General features: G+C 34.4%; 2 protein-coding genes across 2 annotated transcripts; one reads left to right on the top strand and one right to left on the bottom strand.

Moving 5' to 3' along the window:
* Window positions 1–271: 271 nt before the first annotated feature.
* On the top strand, window positions 272–1,207 carry LOC121451812 (olfactory receptor 8B3-like). The gene has a single exon (XM_041657576.1). It carries the CDS (start codon window positions 275–277, stop codon window positions 1,205–1,207), a length of 933 nt encoding a protein of 310 aa, XP_041513510.1. The 5' UTR covers window positions 272–274.
* Window positions 1,208–17,013: 15,806 nt separating this feature from the next.
* LOC121451779 (olfactory receptor 8B3-like) lies at window positions 17,014–17,946 on the bottom strand. The gene has a single exon (XM_041657529.1). It carries the CDS (start codon window positions 17,944–17,946, stop codon window positions 17,014–17,016), a length of 933 nt encoding a protein of 310 aa, XP_041513463.1.
* Between the last annotated feature and the right edge of the window lie 253 nt (window positions 17,947–18,199).

The raw sequence follows: 18,199 nt of genomic DNA on the forward strand, positions 1-18,199 counted from the left end.
TTTAATGTTGTAATCAAAGAAAACAGGACAGGGTGAAAGGTTGAGCCCTTCTTACTATAGTCTTCTTTTTCAAAAATGCTAAAATTTGGTAAAACTGGATTTCAGACTTTGGATTTTTTTTTTGTGGCTGCAGAAGGTGATTCTGTATGATTAGTCTGGGCTAGAAGAAACATTCCCGACATATAACTCATAGGTGGGAAGGATCCATGACTGAGTATGGATCATCCTCTAAGGCACCTCCATTTCCTGTTTCCACAGATTGACTTACAGAAGAATGAATGCAGTAAATGTCTCTTTGGTGACTGAATTCATTCTGGTAGGATTAACAGGAAAGCCTGAACTCCAAATACCCTTGTTCTTTCTGTTCCTAGCAATGTATCTGGTCACTGCATTGGGAAATTTGTGTTTGATAATTCTGATTGTGCTGGATTCTCATCTCCACACGCCTATGTACTTTTTTCTCTTTAACTTGTCCTTTATAGACATTTGCTATTGTTCTGTGTTCACTCCCCAAATGCTGATGAACTTTATATTAAGGAAAAATGTAATTACATACACAGAATGTATGACCCAACTCTATTTCTTTATGTTCTTTGCTACTTCTGAATGCTATGTGTTGACATCAATGGCCTATGATCGCTACATGGCCATCTGTAATCCACTGTTGTATAATGTTGTCATGTCTCCTAAACTATGTTTGATACTTATGTTTAGTTCCTACATTATTGCATTTTCTAGTGCTGTGGCTCACACTGCATGCATGCTGAGACTGAGCTTCTGTGATGCCAACACCATCAACCACTACTTCTGTGATATTCCTCCTTTGCTTCAACTATCCTGCACAAGCATATATGCCAACAAGCTTGTAATATTTGTTGTTGGGAGCATCCATGTAATTGTTCCTACTTCAACTATCTTTACCTCCTATGGTTTTATCATCTCTAGTATCCTCCGCATCAGTTACTCTGAGGGCAGGTCCAAAGCCTTCAGCACGTGCAGCTCTCACATCCTTGCTGTTTCTCTGTTCTTTGGTTCAGCTACGCTCGTGTATTTCAAACCCTCCTCATCTGGGTCTGTGAATGAAGGAAAAATCTATTCTGTCCTTTACACCAATGTGGTTCCCATGATGAATCCCTTAATCTACAGCTTGAGGAATAAAGATATTAAAGTTGCCTTTAGGAAAACCCTAAGCAGCAGAAACATTTGACTGGTCAAGTTGTATTTAATTTCTTATTCTGGGCACAGAAATTGTTTCTACTTATGGGCGATATTTAAGATGTAGAATTTACCTCTTTTTTCTTTTCTAGACATAATGCTACCTTTTTTTCCAGTTTTTGAACAGCCAAAGACTCTTGGAATAATTATGAATTCTAGGCTGTTTTTGTATCATAAAAAATTGAGTCTTTTAAATTTGGTTTAATATTGTGATAGCTTGTCTTCTTAATTCTCTGTCATTTCCTCCATTTTCTATTGTATTTCTTATTTAAAATAATTACATAAAACAACTTATTCATTTCCCTCCAGTCATTGCAAGCTTATCTTTTTTATTCTCATAATATAAAATGGCTTCTCAATTTATCAAATGAAGAAACACTATTATGCTAGTTTCCACTCTATGTAGGGGTGTCTCATTTTGAAGTTGTGTCTTTGAATGTTTAATTCAAACTGCTGATTCTGATCTTGTCTGTCTTTCTTCCATTGGCAAGCAACATATCCCTTCAACTGACAATGAAATCATTACGATTTATTCGTGAACAATAGCTTAATGAATGTGTATAATTTCTCCGTTTCAAGCAAGATAATTTTTTGCAATAAGAAGTTTAGTTCATATGCAAAATTAAAAATGGAAAACTTTGAATGTTTTAAGGGTCTAGTGATTCAAGAAAGATCTAGAAAGAAAGGGTGCCAATCACAGGCTTTATACGATAAGACACAAAGACAGACAATGAGTAAATAGGAGACTTTTCCTGCTAAGAATCATGGAGAGTTTCTGAAAATCATGTTATTTTTAAATCTTAGCTTTCTTAAGTAGAGCATTGCAAATATTTACCTTACTTTTTTCATTTTACATTATTCTTAACACCCACAATGACAGTACATTAATTGTATTTTAAGTGATGTTGATTGTTTTATATAGAAATGAAGACAGAGTGTATTTGTTGATTTCAAGTAGAGTGAAAACAGGTAAGTCAAGGAATAGAATGAGTGGTTATTGAGACACTAAATAGGAAAAAATACTTGAGACAGTAAAGGATAGGCAAATGAAACCTCTTTCTATGGATTTTTTTCTATTTTTGGAACTTTCTTGAAATATTGAGTACTGAAACATCTCTCTGGATAGGTCAAAAAGCTTAAGATAATTGACAGAAAGAAAAGTTTAACATGAAGGAAGATCCATAGATAAATAAATTGTTTCATTGTGGTTGATTTTATATGGAATTCCCATATGGAATTTCTCTACAAGATAACCAAAATATGACAAAATGTGTTGTGCTGATATTATTTCCACATATCTTCTGAAGATCTCGATTTTTCTCTTCTGTGAATCAATGTGAATAGATAGTGTTTACAGTCAAACACCATTTTAAATTATCACCTGAAACATTAAAAACTGCAATAAATATTGCAAGATTTTTCATTCTAAATAGAGGTTGTTCTACACAGTGTATGGGGGGATAGTAGAAATTGTGATTAGTAAAAAACAAAAAAACCTTTCTCCATCTAAGGGGAATGTTTCCATCTCATATATCAATGAAGCATCATAATCAGAAATAAAACATGCACATGGTTCATATAGATGCCTATGACATCAGGCAGACATGACTGTACTCTTCTGTAGGATAGACATTTGCCACTGTTTATTGAGGTGAGCTGTCACAGGACTTGTCAGTAATAAACAAACAGGAGATTTTGTACTTTTCACTTTTTCTTTTTCCTTCCTTGGCCAATGTGCTGATAACAAAACTTCACATAGTTTTGAAATTAAAAACCTAAGGGAAGAAAGCCAGGAAATTATTTCAAAATAGTCACAATAAGAGACTGGTCCACAGAACAATCATCAAAACACATGTGTAACCCTGCTTGATGGAGAAAGCATTATGTTGATATGGGATTCCCTTCTGTAGGCGGTGAGCACCACTGATTAATAAAGAAACTGTCTATGGCCTGCACAATGCAAAGTAGAATTAGGTTTGGAAAACTAAACTGAATGCTGAGAGATAAAAAGGCAGAGTCAAGGAGATGCCATGGAGCTGCCAGAGGGGAAAGACATGAGCTGCCAGTAGGAACATTGCCAGTAGGCCACGAGCCTTATGGTAAAATATAAAATAATGGAAATTGGTTATTTCTAGGTGTAAGAGCTATCTTGCAATAAACGTAAGTTATTGGCCAAATGGTATTGCAAATAATATAGATTTTGTGTGATTATTTCTGTTAGGGAAGCTGGGAAATGAACTAGAGGTATCTTCCTACATTCAGTAGGTCAATGCCAGCATGGTTAATTAAAAAAAAAGAACTATATAAGAAAAAAACTGAGAAAATATGTCACTAAGTCCTTGCTTAATATGTGTTAATCCTTGGATTAAAAGCTAAGTACCACAGGAATCTCTAAGAAAAAATGATATGATGAGTACTAGCCATATTTATCTACATATGCACATGACCATTATAAACTTTCTTAATCAAAGTTTTGCTATAGTACTTGCTTTATTTACCCGTATATTATGTTTATATACTCATGCAAATATCCTGATTTTCACTATTAAATGTTCTTATACAACTTTCACTAGAGTGTTATTTATGTGAATAATGAAAAGAACTTAAGCAACTATGAAGAATTAAAAACCCAAGTATATGTAATTATCATTTATAGTAGAAAATTGGATCTCACAGAAGCAAATAAAGATGTCAACTAAAACTGTAGAGAAATCTAGACTTGTTCATGGCAGAGACAATCAATTCACCACACCTGAGGGTTAATTTTCACTTATGTCTATTAAAGGAAGGAAGGCAGTGTTCAGTTCAGTTGAACAGATTTGCAAAGAACAATAAATATATTATTTTATTTAATACTGTTTTAAGAAGAGTATGTTCTATTCCATTTATAGAATTTCATTTTAACCTCTTTGTTTATAAGGTTTTCCTTCAGTGAAATTCTTCAAATATTTCTTAGAAGAATTACTTTAATTCCTGCATGCTAGTGTCAGACCTAGGGCCTCATATGGGCTACTTTAATATGCTATTCCATTTGTTAATGATATAATGAAGAACTTAAGAAGTCCATATTCCAAAATAGTATAAAATACTGAAGAATTGCTCTATTATCATAATCAAAGGCATCAAAGTATATAAGCTAAAAACTGACTAATATTGATAAAATAGTTGGTGTATAAATAAACAAAAACATCTTTAGTTCATAGCTTAGGTATGCATTGCTTGATATCTTGTGCTCAGAGTCAGGAAAGTACAGTTGCATGTGCCCTTGCACACTTGTAAGTACACATATATTTATGCACCCATGCACACACATACCAAACACAAAACAGTAAATACTAAATAAGTAACCAAATATAATAAAAGTTTGTAGAAGAAAATCACAAAATTCTGATTAATGAAATTAATGAGATATGACCATCTGGAAGCATAGGTTATGTACATCCGTCAGAAAACTTACTACTATTATGGTGTCAGTACATTCGAAAGAGTCATTGCTATCCCTAGCATATCAAAATGACATATCACATATCACAATGACATTTTCATTCTAATATTCATAGATAATGTCAAAGGACTATGAATATGCCAGGCCATTTTGGAAAATAACAAAACTAGATTACTATCACATCTACATTTTAAAACTTGTCAGAAAACCAAAACCAAAAGAGTGCAGAATGGAAAAAAGGGCAGGTAATCAAAGAAATGGTATAACACAGACAGCTCAAAAACAAGATCTTAGATGAAGGGTTAAGGAATGTTTGAAGAAGTTTCTAAGACCATGTGTTGTGGGAGATGGACAATTTCTTTAACTGGGAAAACTGAATGCAGGCAAGCAAGAAAGTTATATTGGACCCTAACAGACACTGTATATTAACTCCAAGTGGGTACAATACCCAGTGTAAAGATTTAAAATTAAATTATTTATAAGAAAATGTACTGCCAAAAATTCACAACCTTACATGCGGTGATCACTTTTGTACAATAGCATGAAAAACACAGGCAGCCCAAAAACAGAGGAGTCTCACTATGACCAGACTTCTTTCATGTGAGTAAAACTGTCCGTTCATGAGGGTTTATAACATCAGTTTGAGTGGGTTGGTAATCACTTGGGAGGCAATCTCCTGGTCATGTTGTCCAGTAGTCTCTAGATTAAGATAATAGAGGTGGAAAAATAAATCGTGAATCTAGATTGCACTATTTCATGGACTGACTTTCCAAAAGCAAAAACAATGACAATCTCTTCACTTTTATGACTGCGGACAGTGCAACCAACTGGCCATTACTTCTGCCACCTTGATTTCCCCATCATGATTCTCTTCATCTTGGTCTGTGAGCCATATAACCCCTACCTTTCCTTTAAGTTGTTATTACCATGTATTTTGTCATGGCAATAATAAAAGTAACTGCTATAATACTGAGCAGAAGAAAATATTTTACAATCATAGAATATAAAGATAATCCATTGAAACCCACAATTGCAACCTGCTAATGAAAAAGGATATGAATTACATGTGCATGTCTACAAAGCAACAAGCAAATATTTATGAGCTCATTAACAGTGCTCACCATCATTAGTCAGGAGGAATATTAAAGCAAAGTGCCAAGAGATGCTAATTGTACATATCTTGTTGACTACTATTAAAAAAGAAAACAGAAAAAATAAATTTGGTGAAGATCCAGTAATTTAGAATCTCATGTCAATGTTTACAAAAATATGAATGCAGTATAGTCACTGAGAGCTGAAGAGAAACTAAAAGATTAAACACTAGTGCTGAAGATGCAACTTAAAGATAGAGTACATGTGTGAGAGTTTAAGATCCCATTATGATCACCAGCACTACAAAAATTATGTACTATGATGGAATGTGAATATATTTAATAGCATATTATTTATAATATATGAAAACATGGGAGTCAATTGAATGTCTTTAATAGATAAGCAAAATATGATAAAGTTGGACTATTTGTTATCTTTACAAATAAATAAAATTTTAATATTTTAAGACCTGAAAAATATTTCTTTGTATGTATATAACACATTTTCAGTATCTACTTAGCACATGATGGACATCTAGACTGATTCCGTTTTCTGTGTTTTGTTCCTTAGAAAAATAATGAATGTGGTGTGCGTGTGTCAAAATAGAAAGATGTAAGCTCCTTTGGAGACATCCCTCAAAGCAGGATATGAGCAATCAGATGGTAGATCGGTTTCTAATTTGTTGAGAAAGCAATAGAGTGGCTTACATATTGATTACCTATTCTACATTCCCATCAACAGATTATAAGTGTTTTTCCTTCTTAATATCTATCCAAGCATTTGTTTTCCTTGTATTCCAGATGAAAACCATTCTTACTGGAGAGAATAGGGAAATACTTTTCTGACTAGGAGAGGAAGCAGTGGAGGCTACAGACAAGATGTACTGTATGAGAGAAGAATAAAGAAATTATAGATATTTTAAAAGATAATTGATGAATTTGGGGAGGTATGTTTCCATCTGCACAAGAACAAGTATATTCCCTATAGAAAAACTAGCATGAAATTTAGAATCTCAAGAGAACAAATGCAAAACATGATCCAAGTTGTAAATAAAAGCACCTCAATACCTTTATATATTCAAATGCTATCCTTTTGGAAAGGGAGTCACTAAATTAACCATGAAAACTGATATTGTATATATTTATTTATTTATGTAGTAATATATGTCATAAAATGATTTTCATATAAAAGCATATGTGCACCCCATTGTTAAAACCACTTCTTACCCTATATTCATATTATATGTACATATAATGTTCATTAATGTACATGAAATTTGTTAGCCACAAGGAATAAAAAATAATGTTTATCTTAATTAGAATAAATCAGCTATAAATTTTTGCATATATATATGTATCAATAAATGTAAAAGAAAAGGAGGACATTAATTTGGTTTATTGTAAGGGGTTAGTTGGTAAATAGGGGATGCTTGGAATAAGGAAAAGGAATTGGGAAAATAATCATATTTATTTTCTTTTATTCTTTTCATTAAAACATTTTGGAGTATTTTTATTTAATGTTTCTATCCTTTAAAGTTAACATAAAATTAATTACATAATTTTTCATTTTTCTCTTCTTGCCTCCAAGACTTCTCGCAAACATCCAATGTTCTCCCTAATCTTCAGGGCATCTATTTCCTTAATTGTTGTTGCACATGCACACACACACACACACACACACACACACACACCTTTCAGTTACTTTGTATGAGTTCATACCTGACCACTTGACACTGGATAACAAATTGGGATATATTTCTTTCCAAAAAAAAAAAAAAGACTATTTCTTTTTGTTGTTGTTTTTGCTTTTCGGGACAGGGTTTCTCTGTGTAACAGCCTGGGCTGTCTTGGAACTAGCTCTTATAGACCAGACTTGCTTCGAACTCACAGAGATTTCCCCCTTTTCTGCTTTCCAAGTGCTGGGATTAAAGAAGTGCTCCACCACCACATGGCCCCAAAAGACTATTTTTAGCCATCCCAACATTCTTAACTATCTTTAGATTTTCTTCAGTTGAAGCCCTTTGAGATTTCTCCTTTTCCATGTTAGCATGTCTCCTGGTATCAGTCTTTTTCTGTAATATAGTTTTTTTTTTTTTAAATAGCATCTGTGATGTTTCTAGTTCCACAGCACTGGAGATAACCTCCTACAACTCTACAAATTTCAGACACAGACTATTGTCAGCCGCAAGATCTATGAGTAATTCTCACTTAATTGCAGGAAGAGAAGAGAAACCCCAACCTCATATTTCCTTTCAGATATCAAGATTATTGGAGAGGCAAGAGTCTATCTCAATATCTACACTATAGATATTACATTCTCTAGAGTAAATGGAAAGGATGAGTGTAATTGTGGGTCTCTCAGGGTAATGTTCAAGGGTGTAATACATTTTTTTCAGAACCTTTTTCAATATAAAGGCTCTCCTTTGAGGAAGAGTCTGGACATACTTCTGCCCTGCTTCTAAGCATACACATCATGAGTACAAAGGGCCACTTTCTCTGTTTCCAGAAAAGATTCAAGTCTTATCGAGAAATAGTGTTTTGTAAATCAGAAATTGGTCCAGGAAAATTAAGTCTTATGAAGATGAATAAAAAAGACAACAAAAGTTTTTATGGATGAGGGGAAGGAGAAATCTTTTTTTTTTTTTTTTTTTTGATTTTCGAGACAGGGTTTCTCCGTACTTTTGGTTCCCATCCTTGAACTTGCTCTTGTAGGCCAGGCTGGCCTCGAACTCACAGAGATCCGCCTGCCTCTGCCTCCCGATTGCTGGGATTAAAGGCATGCGCCACCACTGCCCAGTAGGAGAAATCTTGATTAACTGTTGATGGGAGTGTAGATTAGCTTAGACAATGTTGAAATTGGCCTGGAGTTTTCTTAGCAATAGAAACAGATCTACCATGTGATTGCTCATATTTTGCTTTGGGGGAAGTCCCCAGAGAGCTTACATCTTTTTGTTGTGATACTTGTACATTCACATTCATTGCTCTTCCGGTCACAAAGGACAGGAAATTGAAGCAGCCTAAAGTTCATTATCTGCTTAATGGATATTGAAACTGCATTATACACACAACTGAATATTATGCTGGTGAAAAGAAATTGGAAATTTTATTTATCTTTAGGGTAAGATATTATGCTCAGATCCTCAGAGTCCCCCCCAAAACCAACAAGAAGACCTAGTCCTGCGTGTAAAAGCAAAGAGCCTTTATTCTTCAAGTTTTCAAGCTAGGACTCTCCATGTGTCCAACATATTGGAATGATCAGAGAGTCCTGAGCTCAGTTAGAGTTGGGTTTTTATACCGGTAAAGTGGGGGTGAGGGATTTATAAGGTCCAGGACCCCTGATTAGCTGCCATTTGTTTTGGGGTATCCTGGTGAATATGTGCTGGCAGGTGATCCGATTTACAATGGTTGGAAAAATAGGGAATTTTTTGGATGGTCTTTTCCTGGGTGGTGCCTGGGTAATCTCAGTTTGTGGTCCTTCCAGTAACCAAGTATTGCCTCAGGGAAAACTACTGAGAATTTGGTTTTTATAAAGCTTATCATGACTGATTCCTACATTAGAAAGTAATCCAATTTTTTATATAGTATTTTACTTATTTATTAATGAAAGGAGATTGAATTTCCTCCCCTCTTTTTATCTATTATACATAAGGTGCTATTAAATATATTCACATTCAATCAAATGGTATTATATTTTAATTTTTGTAATGCTGGATATAAAACATGGAATCCTAAATTCTCACAAATATGTGCTATCTTAAGGTTACACCTTCAGCTCTGATGTGACTGCACAGCATTCATTATCTTGTAAACATTACGATGAGGTTCTAAATTATTAAATCCTCTTCAACACTTATATTTTCTAATTTTTTAAATATAGTAGGCAACAAGATCTGTAGAATTAGCATCTGATGGTCTACTTCCCATATCCAGGCAGATGACTTATATGTTTTTCGTTGGATTCACCTTCTTATTTTGCTTCTCTAGGATCACAAATTATAGGCTCAATGTCCTTTATTTATGGCTAGAAACCAATTATCAGTGAGTATATCCCATGTTCATCTTTTTGGGTCGGGGATACCTCACTTAGGATAGTGTTTTCTATTTCCATCCATTTGCATGCAAAATTTGCGCAGTCATTGTTTTTTACCACTGAGTAGTACTCTAATATGTATATATTCCACACTTTCTTTATCCATTCTTCCACTGAAGGGCATCTAGGTTGTTTCCAGGTTCTGGCTATTACAAATAATGCTGTTATGAACATAGTTGAACAAATGCTTTTGTCATATGATAGGGCATCTCTTGGGTATATTCCCAAGAGTGGTATTACTGGATCTTGGGGTAGGTTGATCCCGAATTTCCTGAAATCGCCACACTGATTTCCAAAGTGGTTGCACAAGTTTGAATTCCCACCAGCATTGGATGAGTGTGCGCCTTCCTCCACAACCTCTCCAGCAAAGGCTATCATTGTTGTTTATGATTTTAGCCATTCTGACAGGTATAAGATGGTATCTCAAAGCATCTTCAACAAATGGTGCTGGCAGAACTGGTTGTCCACCTATAGAAGAATGAAAGTAGATCCATATCTATCACCATGCACAAAAATCGAGTCCAACTGGATTAAAGACCTCAATATCAGGTTGAACACACTGAACCTGATAGAAGAGAAAGTGGGAAGTACTCTACAACAAATGGGCAAGCACAAGAGATTATTTGCTTCGCATATCCCCAGCATCACAGACATTAAGGACAACATTGCATAAATGGGACGTCCTGAAACTGAGAAGCTTCTGTAAAGCAAAGGACACTGTCACTAAGACAAAAAGGCAACCCACTGACTTGGAGAAGATCTTCACCAACCCTACAACAGAAAAAGGTCTAATCTCCAAAATATAAAAAGAACTCAAGAAACTAGACTTTAAAATGCTAATTAACCCAATTAAAAAATGGGGCACTGAACTGAACAGAGAATTCTCAACAGAAGAAATTCGAATGGCCAAAAGACACTTAACGGTCATTCTCATCCTCCTTGGTGATCAGGGAAATGCAAACTCTTTTATTTTTCTATAGCTTTTGTGTTTTTCACATTATTGTACAGAAGTCGTCACCACATGTGAGGCTGTAAAGTTTTGGTCCTGTGTTTTCCTGCAATCACTTTTATTTTTACATCTTGACCAAGTGCATCTGACCCACTTGGATTAACAGATATACAGTGTCTGTAGGGTCCAACATAATATTTAATATCTAAATTCAGTTATCCTAACTGAAGAGACTGTCCATCCCCACAAGGGATTGTCTTAGGAACTTTTTCAAACCCTATATTTTTAAATCTTTATCTAAGATCTCGTTTCTAGGCTTTCTGTGTTATACCATTTCTCTGATTACCTGCTCTTATTGTCATACCACACTCTTTTGTTTATCGGGTTTCTGGCAAGCTTTGAAATTTGGAAATGGGAATAATTGAGGTTTTTTAAAGAGGATTTTAAATAATCAGAGTTTATTGATATTCTTTATGAATATTAAGATTAAAATTTCATTCTGATATGATAAGGATAACACTGATTCTACAGATGGCTTTGGAAAGTATTGGCACCACAGCAGTAGTAAGTTCTCTGATCAATTAACAAAGACTATCCTTCTAAGTGCTTATACCATTACTTTTTAAGCAGAATTTTGTGGTTTTCTTCTACAAACTTGTCAGTTCTGGTTAATTCTTCAGTCCTTACTTTTTGTGTATGGGGGGAATGTGCATATTCCAGTGGGTGTGGGTACCCAAGCATATGCAGGACCACATGTGCATCTGTACTTTTATGAATGTAAAATAAAGATATTAATAAAGGCATATCTAAACTATGAGCAAAAATTATTTTGTGTATTTATGCATCAACTTCTTTTAGAAATGTTATCCAATTTTCATTGTAAAATTTTTTCAGGTCTTTGATTATGAATGGTACAGTAATTTCTTAGTATTTTATTCTTTGGGATTCCTTAATATATAAAATCTTTAAGGTCCTTATTAAATTTTCACTGTTGACCCAACAATACCTCTGTTGGGTATGTAACCAAAGGATGCTCAATCATACCACAAGAATATGTGCTCAACTATGCTCACAGCAGCATTATTTGTTACAGCCAGAATGTAGAAACAACCTAGATGACCCTCATCCAAACAATGAATAAAGAGAATGTGGTACATTTACTTAACGAAGTACTACACAGAGGTTAAAAAAAATGACATTTTGAAATTTACAGGCAAATGGACGGATCTAGAAAAAAGCATTGAATGAGGTTACCCCAAAAGGAAGACAGATATAATATGTACTCACTCATAAGTGGCTTCTAGACCTAAAGCAAAGAAAAATCAACCTACAGTCTACAAACGCAGACAACTTAGACAACAAAGAGAACCCTAAGAGAGACATACAAGTATCTGTATAGAAATGAGGAAAATATAAGATTTTCTGAGTAAATTGGGAGCAAGAAAGTCAATGAGAGGGTAAAAGGAGAGGGGAGTGAAGGATGGGATTGGAGAAAAATGTTAATATGCTGTTTGTGAAGCTCAGTGGTAAAGAACTATCAGGCATAAATGAAACCATTGGATTTACTCCAGGCTGGAATCATAATTATTCTTCTAAGAAGAATGTGAAGAATTTAATTGAGAGAAGACTTCTATAACTGGAATAAAAAACATATTCTCTTTATACAATATTAATGTAATACAATTTTATTGTATTACAATGGCACCAGAGAAGTTAAGTAACAAAGAACCCTAAGAAAAACATATACAGATGTCCCCGGGAAGGGGAAATAGACAAGATATCCTGAGAAAATTCAGAGCATGAAGGTGGGCAGAGAAGGGAAAGTGAAAAGGAATAGGAGGGGAGGGGCAGAGAATTTGAGGAAATGGGATAATCAAGATGTAGAAAGGACAGAGACAGAGAATAAAGAAAGAGATACCTTGATTGAAGGAGTCATTATGAGCTAGTAAGAAACTTGGTACTAGAGAAATTCCCAGAAACCCACAAGGATAATCCCAGCTAAGACCATAAGACCATAAGACTGCTTTGCTCTGCAGTCAGATTGATGACTATCTTAGAGGTCACCATAGAACCTTCATCCAGCATCTGATGGAAGCAGAGGCAGAGAGCCACAGTAGAGCACTGGGCTGAGCTCTCAAAGTTGTTGAAGAGCGGGAGGAATAAGAATATGTGCAAAGAGGTCAAGAACATGTTGGGGATACCCACTGAAACAGCTTATCTGAGCTAATAGGAGCTTACCAACTCCAGCCAGACAGGAAAGGAGACAGCATAGAAGCAAACTAGGCCTTCTGAACGTGGGTGACAGTTGTATGGCTGGGGCAGACTCCATGGCCACTGGCAGCAGGATGAGAATTTAGCCCTACTGATTGTACTGGCATTTTAAAATTCATTCCCTTTGGAAGGATATCTTGCTCAGGCTAGATATAGTAGAGAGGGCTTTTGTCCTTCCTCAAAGCAATGTGCATTGCTCTCTCTGAGAAGTGGATGGAGAATGAGGTAGAAGGGAAGTTGGAGAGAATAAGAGGAGGGGACAGAGTGAGACCTGGAATTGGTATGTAAAATGAAAAATATATAATTTGCTTTCTTTTATAAAAAATAATGCAATAAGAAAGAATTTAAGAAAATAATTTGAATAATTTAATGACAGATGATTTCTATAAAAGAAATGAAAAATATTCTTTTTAAACAGTATCAATATAAAACAATTTTATTGTACCTCACAAATCCATACAAATAAACTGAATATTCATTGTCTTCCCTCTTTTAATAGACATAAGCGAAAATTCCTTCTTAGGTGTGGTGATCACGTTTAAGAGTCTAAATTGTTCTGCTAGCTTCCATGAGATCCATTATTATACTATAAAGGCAAATTACATACACTTGGGACTTTATTCTTATTATTTTTTGTTTGTTCAATGTTCATATAAATAATAATCTGATCATAATCATATGGCAATATTTTATCAGTAAAATCAGGATATATACAGGAATATATAAATATGAGATTATATAGAACATTCTGATGATATGGGAAATCAGTAATGATCATGTGCTTAAGTGAATAAAATATGGTTAATATCCCTGAGCCTAGATTCTTCTTAGGGTTCTTTTGTTTCCAGTTTTATGTTTTACCCCAAGGATTAAGTAAGCACATAGTAAGCAAGCACTCAGCACTAATGTATTTCTTCAGCTTTTTTCTCATGCAAGAGTTTTCTAAATTACATATGGTGTCCTTGGCCTACTGAGGGCTTGCCCCATTAAGTGCAGATGCTCATACCTTCTAATGATTATTCTATATATCAATTTCTTATCCGGACTATGTTGAAAGAAATTCCTGGCTTCGTTTGTAGTTGCAGGTCATAAGTGAGACCTCAATATCTCCCAATTTCCCAAGTCAAAACAAAGAGCAAGTGGAAAGTGGACAATCTTGTGTTACAATGGTGTTTGCTTGTCTTGCTCTATCCTCGGACAACAAACACTGGCAAATGTCTATTCTGCAGAAGTGTACATAATCATTCCTGCCTGATGTCACAGGCATTTGGACCATGGATATGTTTTACTACTATTCATAATGTTATATAGATGTGAAATGTCATCATTCCCCTTAGAGAGAAATTTTTTTAACATGCATAAGATTCTACTGTCCTCCCAAGTAATATGAAGGACATCTTCTATCTAGATTAGAAAGTCTTACCACAGTTACTGCAAGTTTTATGTTTCAGGGGAATAATTTAAAATGACTTCTGAGTATAAACACTTCATCTACTACGTTGATTTACAGAAGAGAATGCTCTTTATAAAAGCACATTTTTCAAGAGTTATGTAAAAATAATCTCTGCCCTTGATATCTTCATTGTACCAACATGGTTCATTTGTTGATATTTTGTTTATTTTGCAGAAAAATTCCATATGAGAAAACCATATGAAAGTCAACTTTGATGGAGTGGTTTACTTGTCTCCTTACCTTCCTTCAGGTTAAGCTTTTCTTTACTGCCAATTAAATTGAGCATTTTAAACTATCCAGAGCCATGTTTTAGTTCTCACAATATTTCCAAGAAGTTCCAGAAAAGATAAAAGAAGCCTTAGAAAAAGGATTCCATTGTCTGCTCTGCACTGTCTGGAACCTTCTTCCTAACTAATGTCTCAATAACCACTTGCTCTTTTTTACTTGACTTAGCTGTTCCCACTCTACTTAGACTCAACAAATACAGTATGTCTTCATTTACCAACAAAACAGTCTTTCTTAGCCAAAATATTACTAATACACAGTCATTGTGGGTGTTAAGAGTAATGTGAGATGAATAAAGAAGGGAAATATGTGCAGTGATATGTCTAAGAAAGTTGCAGTGATACGCATAGAAATTTAAGATTCATATGATAATATGATTTTTCAGAACCTTGAATGATTCCTTGCAGGGGAACACTCTTATTTACTCACTCTTTGTCTTCTTGGCTCCCTGTTTAATGACTTTATTGGCACAGTTTCTGCCCTGTAACTACTTTTCTTTAATTAATAGGTCCTTAAATATTCAAATTATTCCAATTTCAATTTGGTAGATTAACTCAAATTCCTACTACAAAAAGAAAAACAATTTTTGCCTGGCAATCTTGTCTACTTCCAATATCCAGGAGGATAACTATATGTTTTTCTTTGGATTCACCTTCTTATTTAGCTTCTCTAGGATCACGAATTTTAGGCTCAATGTCCTTTAATTATGGCTAGATTCCACTTATGAGTGAGCACATACCATATTCATTTTTGGAGTCTGAGTTACGTCACTTAGGATAGTGTTTTCTATTTCCATCCATTTGCATGTAAAATTCAAAATGTCATTGTTTTTTACTGCTGAGTAGTATCTAGTGTGTATATATTCCACACTTTATCCATTCTTCCATTGAGGGGCATAGGGGGGTTGCCACAAGTATCTTCTGATTCCAGGTAAGATGCTAGCTTTGGAGTAATTAAGCTGTTTGCCCTTCTCTCTAATGCCTAAATGACAGAACAGCATCCGTATTGCTTTAAGATGGTTATAGAATGGAGGCCAGCATGTTACACTCTTTATTATTTCATTCAGTTTTCTGGTACTGCATAGAGGCCATCTTCTTGTTTCTCTGTTATCATGGACTTTGTGAAAGGAGCCTCTTCCTCTCCTTTTTTATTGTTTGAAAATAGGAATGCAAAAAGCAGAAATGTATGACTATAATGATGATTTGCATATAAAATAATTCCATGAAACTAAAAGGACAAACTCAGAGAATAATCACTGATACTATATAAAATACCCAGGTCAAATTTTCCTTGTCAGAAATATAACGTATATTTTTGAGGAAAAGAGTACAGATGAATATGTAAAAACACATATACAATAACAGATTTATTTTAGTCATCATAAATTGTTTGAATACTATTTTTTGAAGGGAGCAGAGAAAAATGTATAGCTCAATAAAATCAATTTAAAAATAAAAAACAATAATAAGAAAAATAATCTAAAATAAAGTAACCACTACAACACTAGACACATGTGTAACCCATAGGAAAATCATAATAAAGTTTCAAACTAAAATAATCTCTTATGCTTTCTTATTTTCTAAGAAATGACACATATATGCAAAAATAATTTGAATTAATAGCATGACGAAAACCGGAACCATTAAGTAATTTTCATTAAGCTATTAATTACCAATAAGTCAAACCTGTCACATTGACAGTTTAAAGAGTTAGGTTACTTTCCTAAGGAAGATTTAAAGAGAAGAACAGAATTTAATATTTTAATTAAACATTCAAGGACATGCATTCAAAATGAGAAACCCACATATAGTGTATAATGGCATCCTAATATTACTTCATTTTGGAATTTTGAAGACCTATTTTAATTTATAAAAGGAAATAATAGGTTTGTAATGAAAGGAGGTAGTAGGTAAGTCCTATTAGTAGTATTATTTTTAAGTAAAAAAAGAATAGAAAATGGTAGAAGTGACAAAAATGAAGACTGCAAACTCTGGAAATATTAAATCAAATCCGAAAGACTCAAATATATTTTTCTGATACAAAAAACAGCCTATGTTTTATAAATATTTCAAGTTTTTCTGCTTGTTGAAAAACTGAAAAAAAGTAAAACATGTTAAAAAATTAAAAGAGGTAAAGTTTTCTACTGAAACTTTGTCCATGAATAGAAACTATCTCTGTGCCCAAAGTAAGAGGAATAAAGACAATCCTGTGCAATCAAAAGTTCCTGCAGATCATTGTTTTCTTAAAAGCAAGTTTAATGTCTTTGTTTCTCAAGCTGTAGATTAAGGGATTTGTCATGGGAACGACATTAGTATAAAAGACAGAAGAAAATTTCCCCTCTTCCATAGACCTTCCTGAAGTTGGTTTGAAATACTCAAATGCACTTGAACCAAAGAACAGAGAAACAGCAAGGATGTGAGAACTGCAGGTGCTGAAGGCTTTGGACCTTCCCTCAGATGAAGTGATTTGAAAGATGCTGGAAAGTATGAAACCATAGGAGATAAAGATAGTTGAAGTGGGAACAATGACATTGATGGTCCCAACAACAAGAAGTACAAGCTCGTTGATATCTGTGCTTGTGCAGGAGAGCTGGAGCAAAGGAGGAACATCACAGAAGTAGTGGTTGATGACGTTGGCATCACAGAAGGTCAGTCTCAGCATGCATGTAGTGTTAGCTACAGCATTAGAAAGCGCAATAAAGTAGGAACCAAACATAAGGCTCAAACATAACTTAGGAGACATAACAACATTATACAACAGTGGATTACAGATGGCCATGTAGCGATCATAGGCCATTGAAGTCAACACATAGCATTCAGATACAGCAAAGAAAATAAAGAAATAGACTTGGGTCATACATCCCATGTAAGAAATATAATTCTTCTTTAATATGAAGTTTATCAGCATTTGGGGAGTGAACACAGAGCAATAACAGATGTCTATTAAGGACAAGTTAAAGAGAAAAAAGTACATAGGAGTATGTAAGTGAGAGTTCAGCACGGTCAGAATTATCAAACACAAATTTCCCAATGCAGTGAACAGATACATTGCTAAGAAAAGAAAGAACAAGGGCATTTGGAGTTCAGGCTGATCTGTTAATCCTACCAGAATGAATTCAGTCACCACAGAGACATTTCTTGCATCCATTCTTCTCTAAGGGAATCTGTGAGCACAGAAAATAGAGCTGTATTAGAGGATAATCCTCTCTCTTCATGGGTCCTGCCCACCTATGACTTGTTTGTTAAGAATGTTTCTTCTAGACTGGACTAATGACATAGAATACCTGGCATAGCCTCAAACAAACTATCGTAAGTCAGAAATCAATTGATAATGAATTTCCTTATGAATTCTGAAAAGCATCACAAGCTAAAGAATACACAAAGGATTCAACCTTACCCCA

The sequence above is a fragment of the Microtus oregoni genome, unplaced genomic scaffold (assembly GCF_018167655.1).
Source record: "Microtus oregoni isolate MIOR12 unplaced genomic scaffold, Mior012 000008F_ref0000371, whole genome shotgun sequence".
In the NCBI taxonomy this organism is placed as follows: domain Eukaryota; kingdom Metazoa; phylum Chordata; class Mammalia; order Rodentia; family Cricetidae; genus Microtus; species Microtus oregoni.

Excerpts from the sequence above, each read along its gene's own strand:
- LOC121451812 (XM_041657576.1), top strand. The coding sequence starts at position 275 with ATGAATGCAGTAAATGTCTCTTTGGTGACTGAATTCATTCTGGTAGGA.
- LOC121451779 (XM_041657529.1), bottom strand. The coding sequence starts at position 17,946 with ATGGATGCAAGAAATGTCTCTGTGGTGACTGAATTCATTCTGGTAGGA.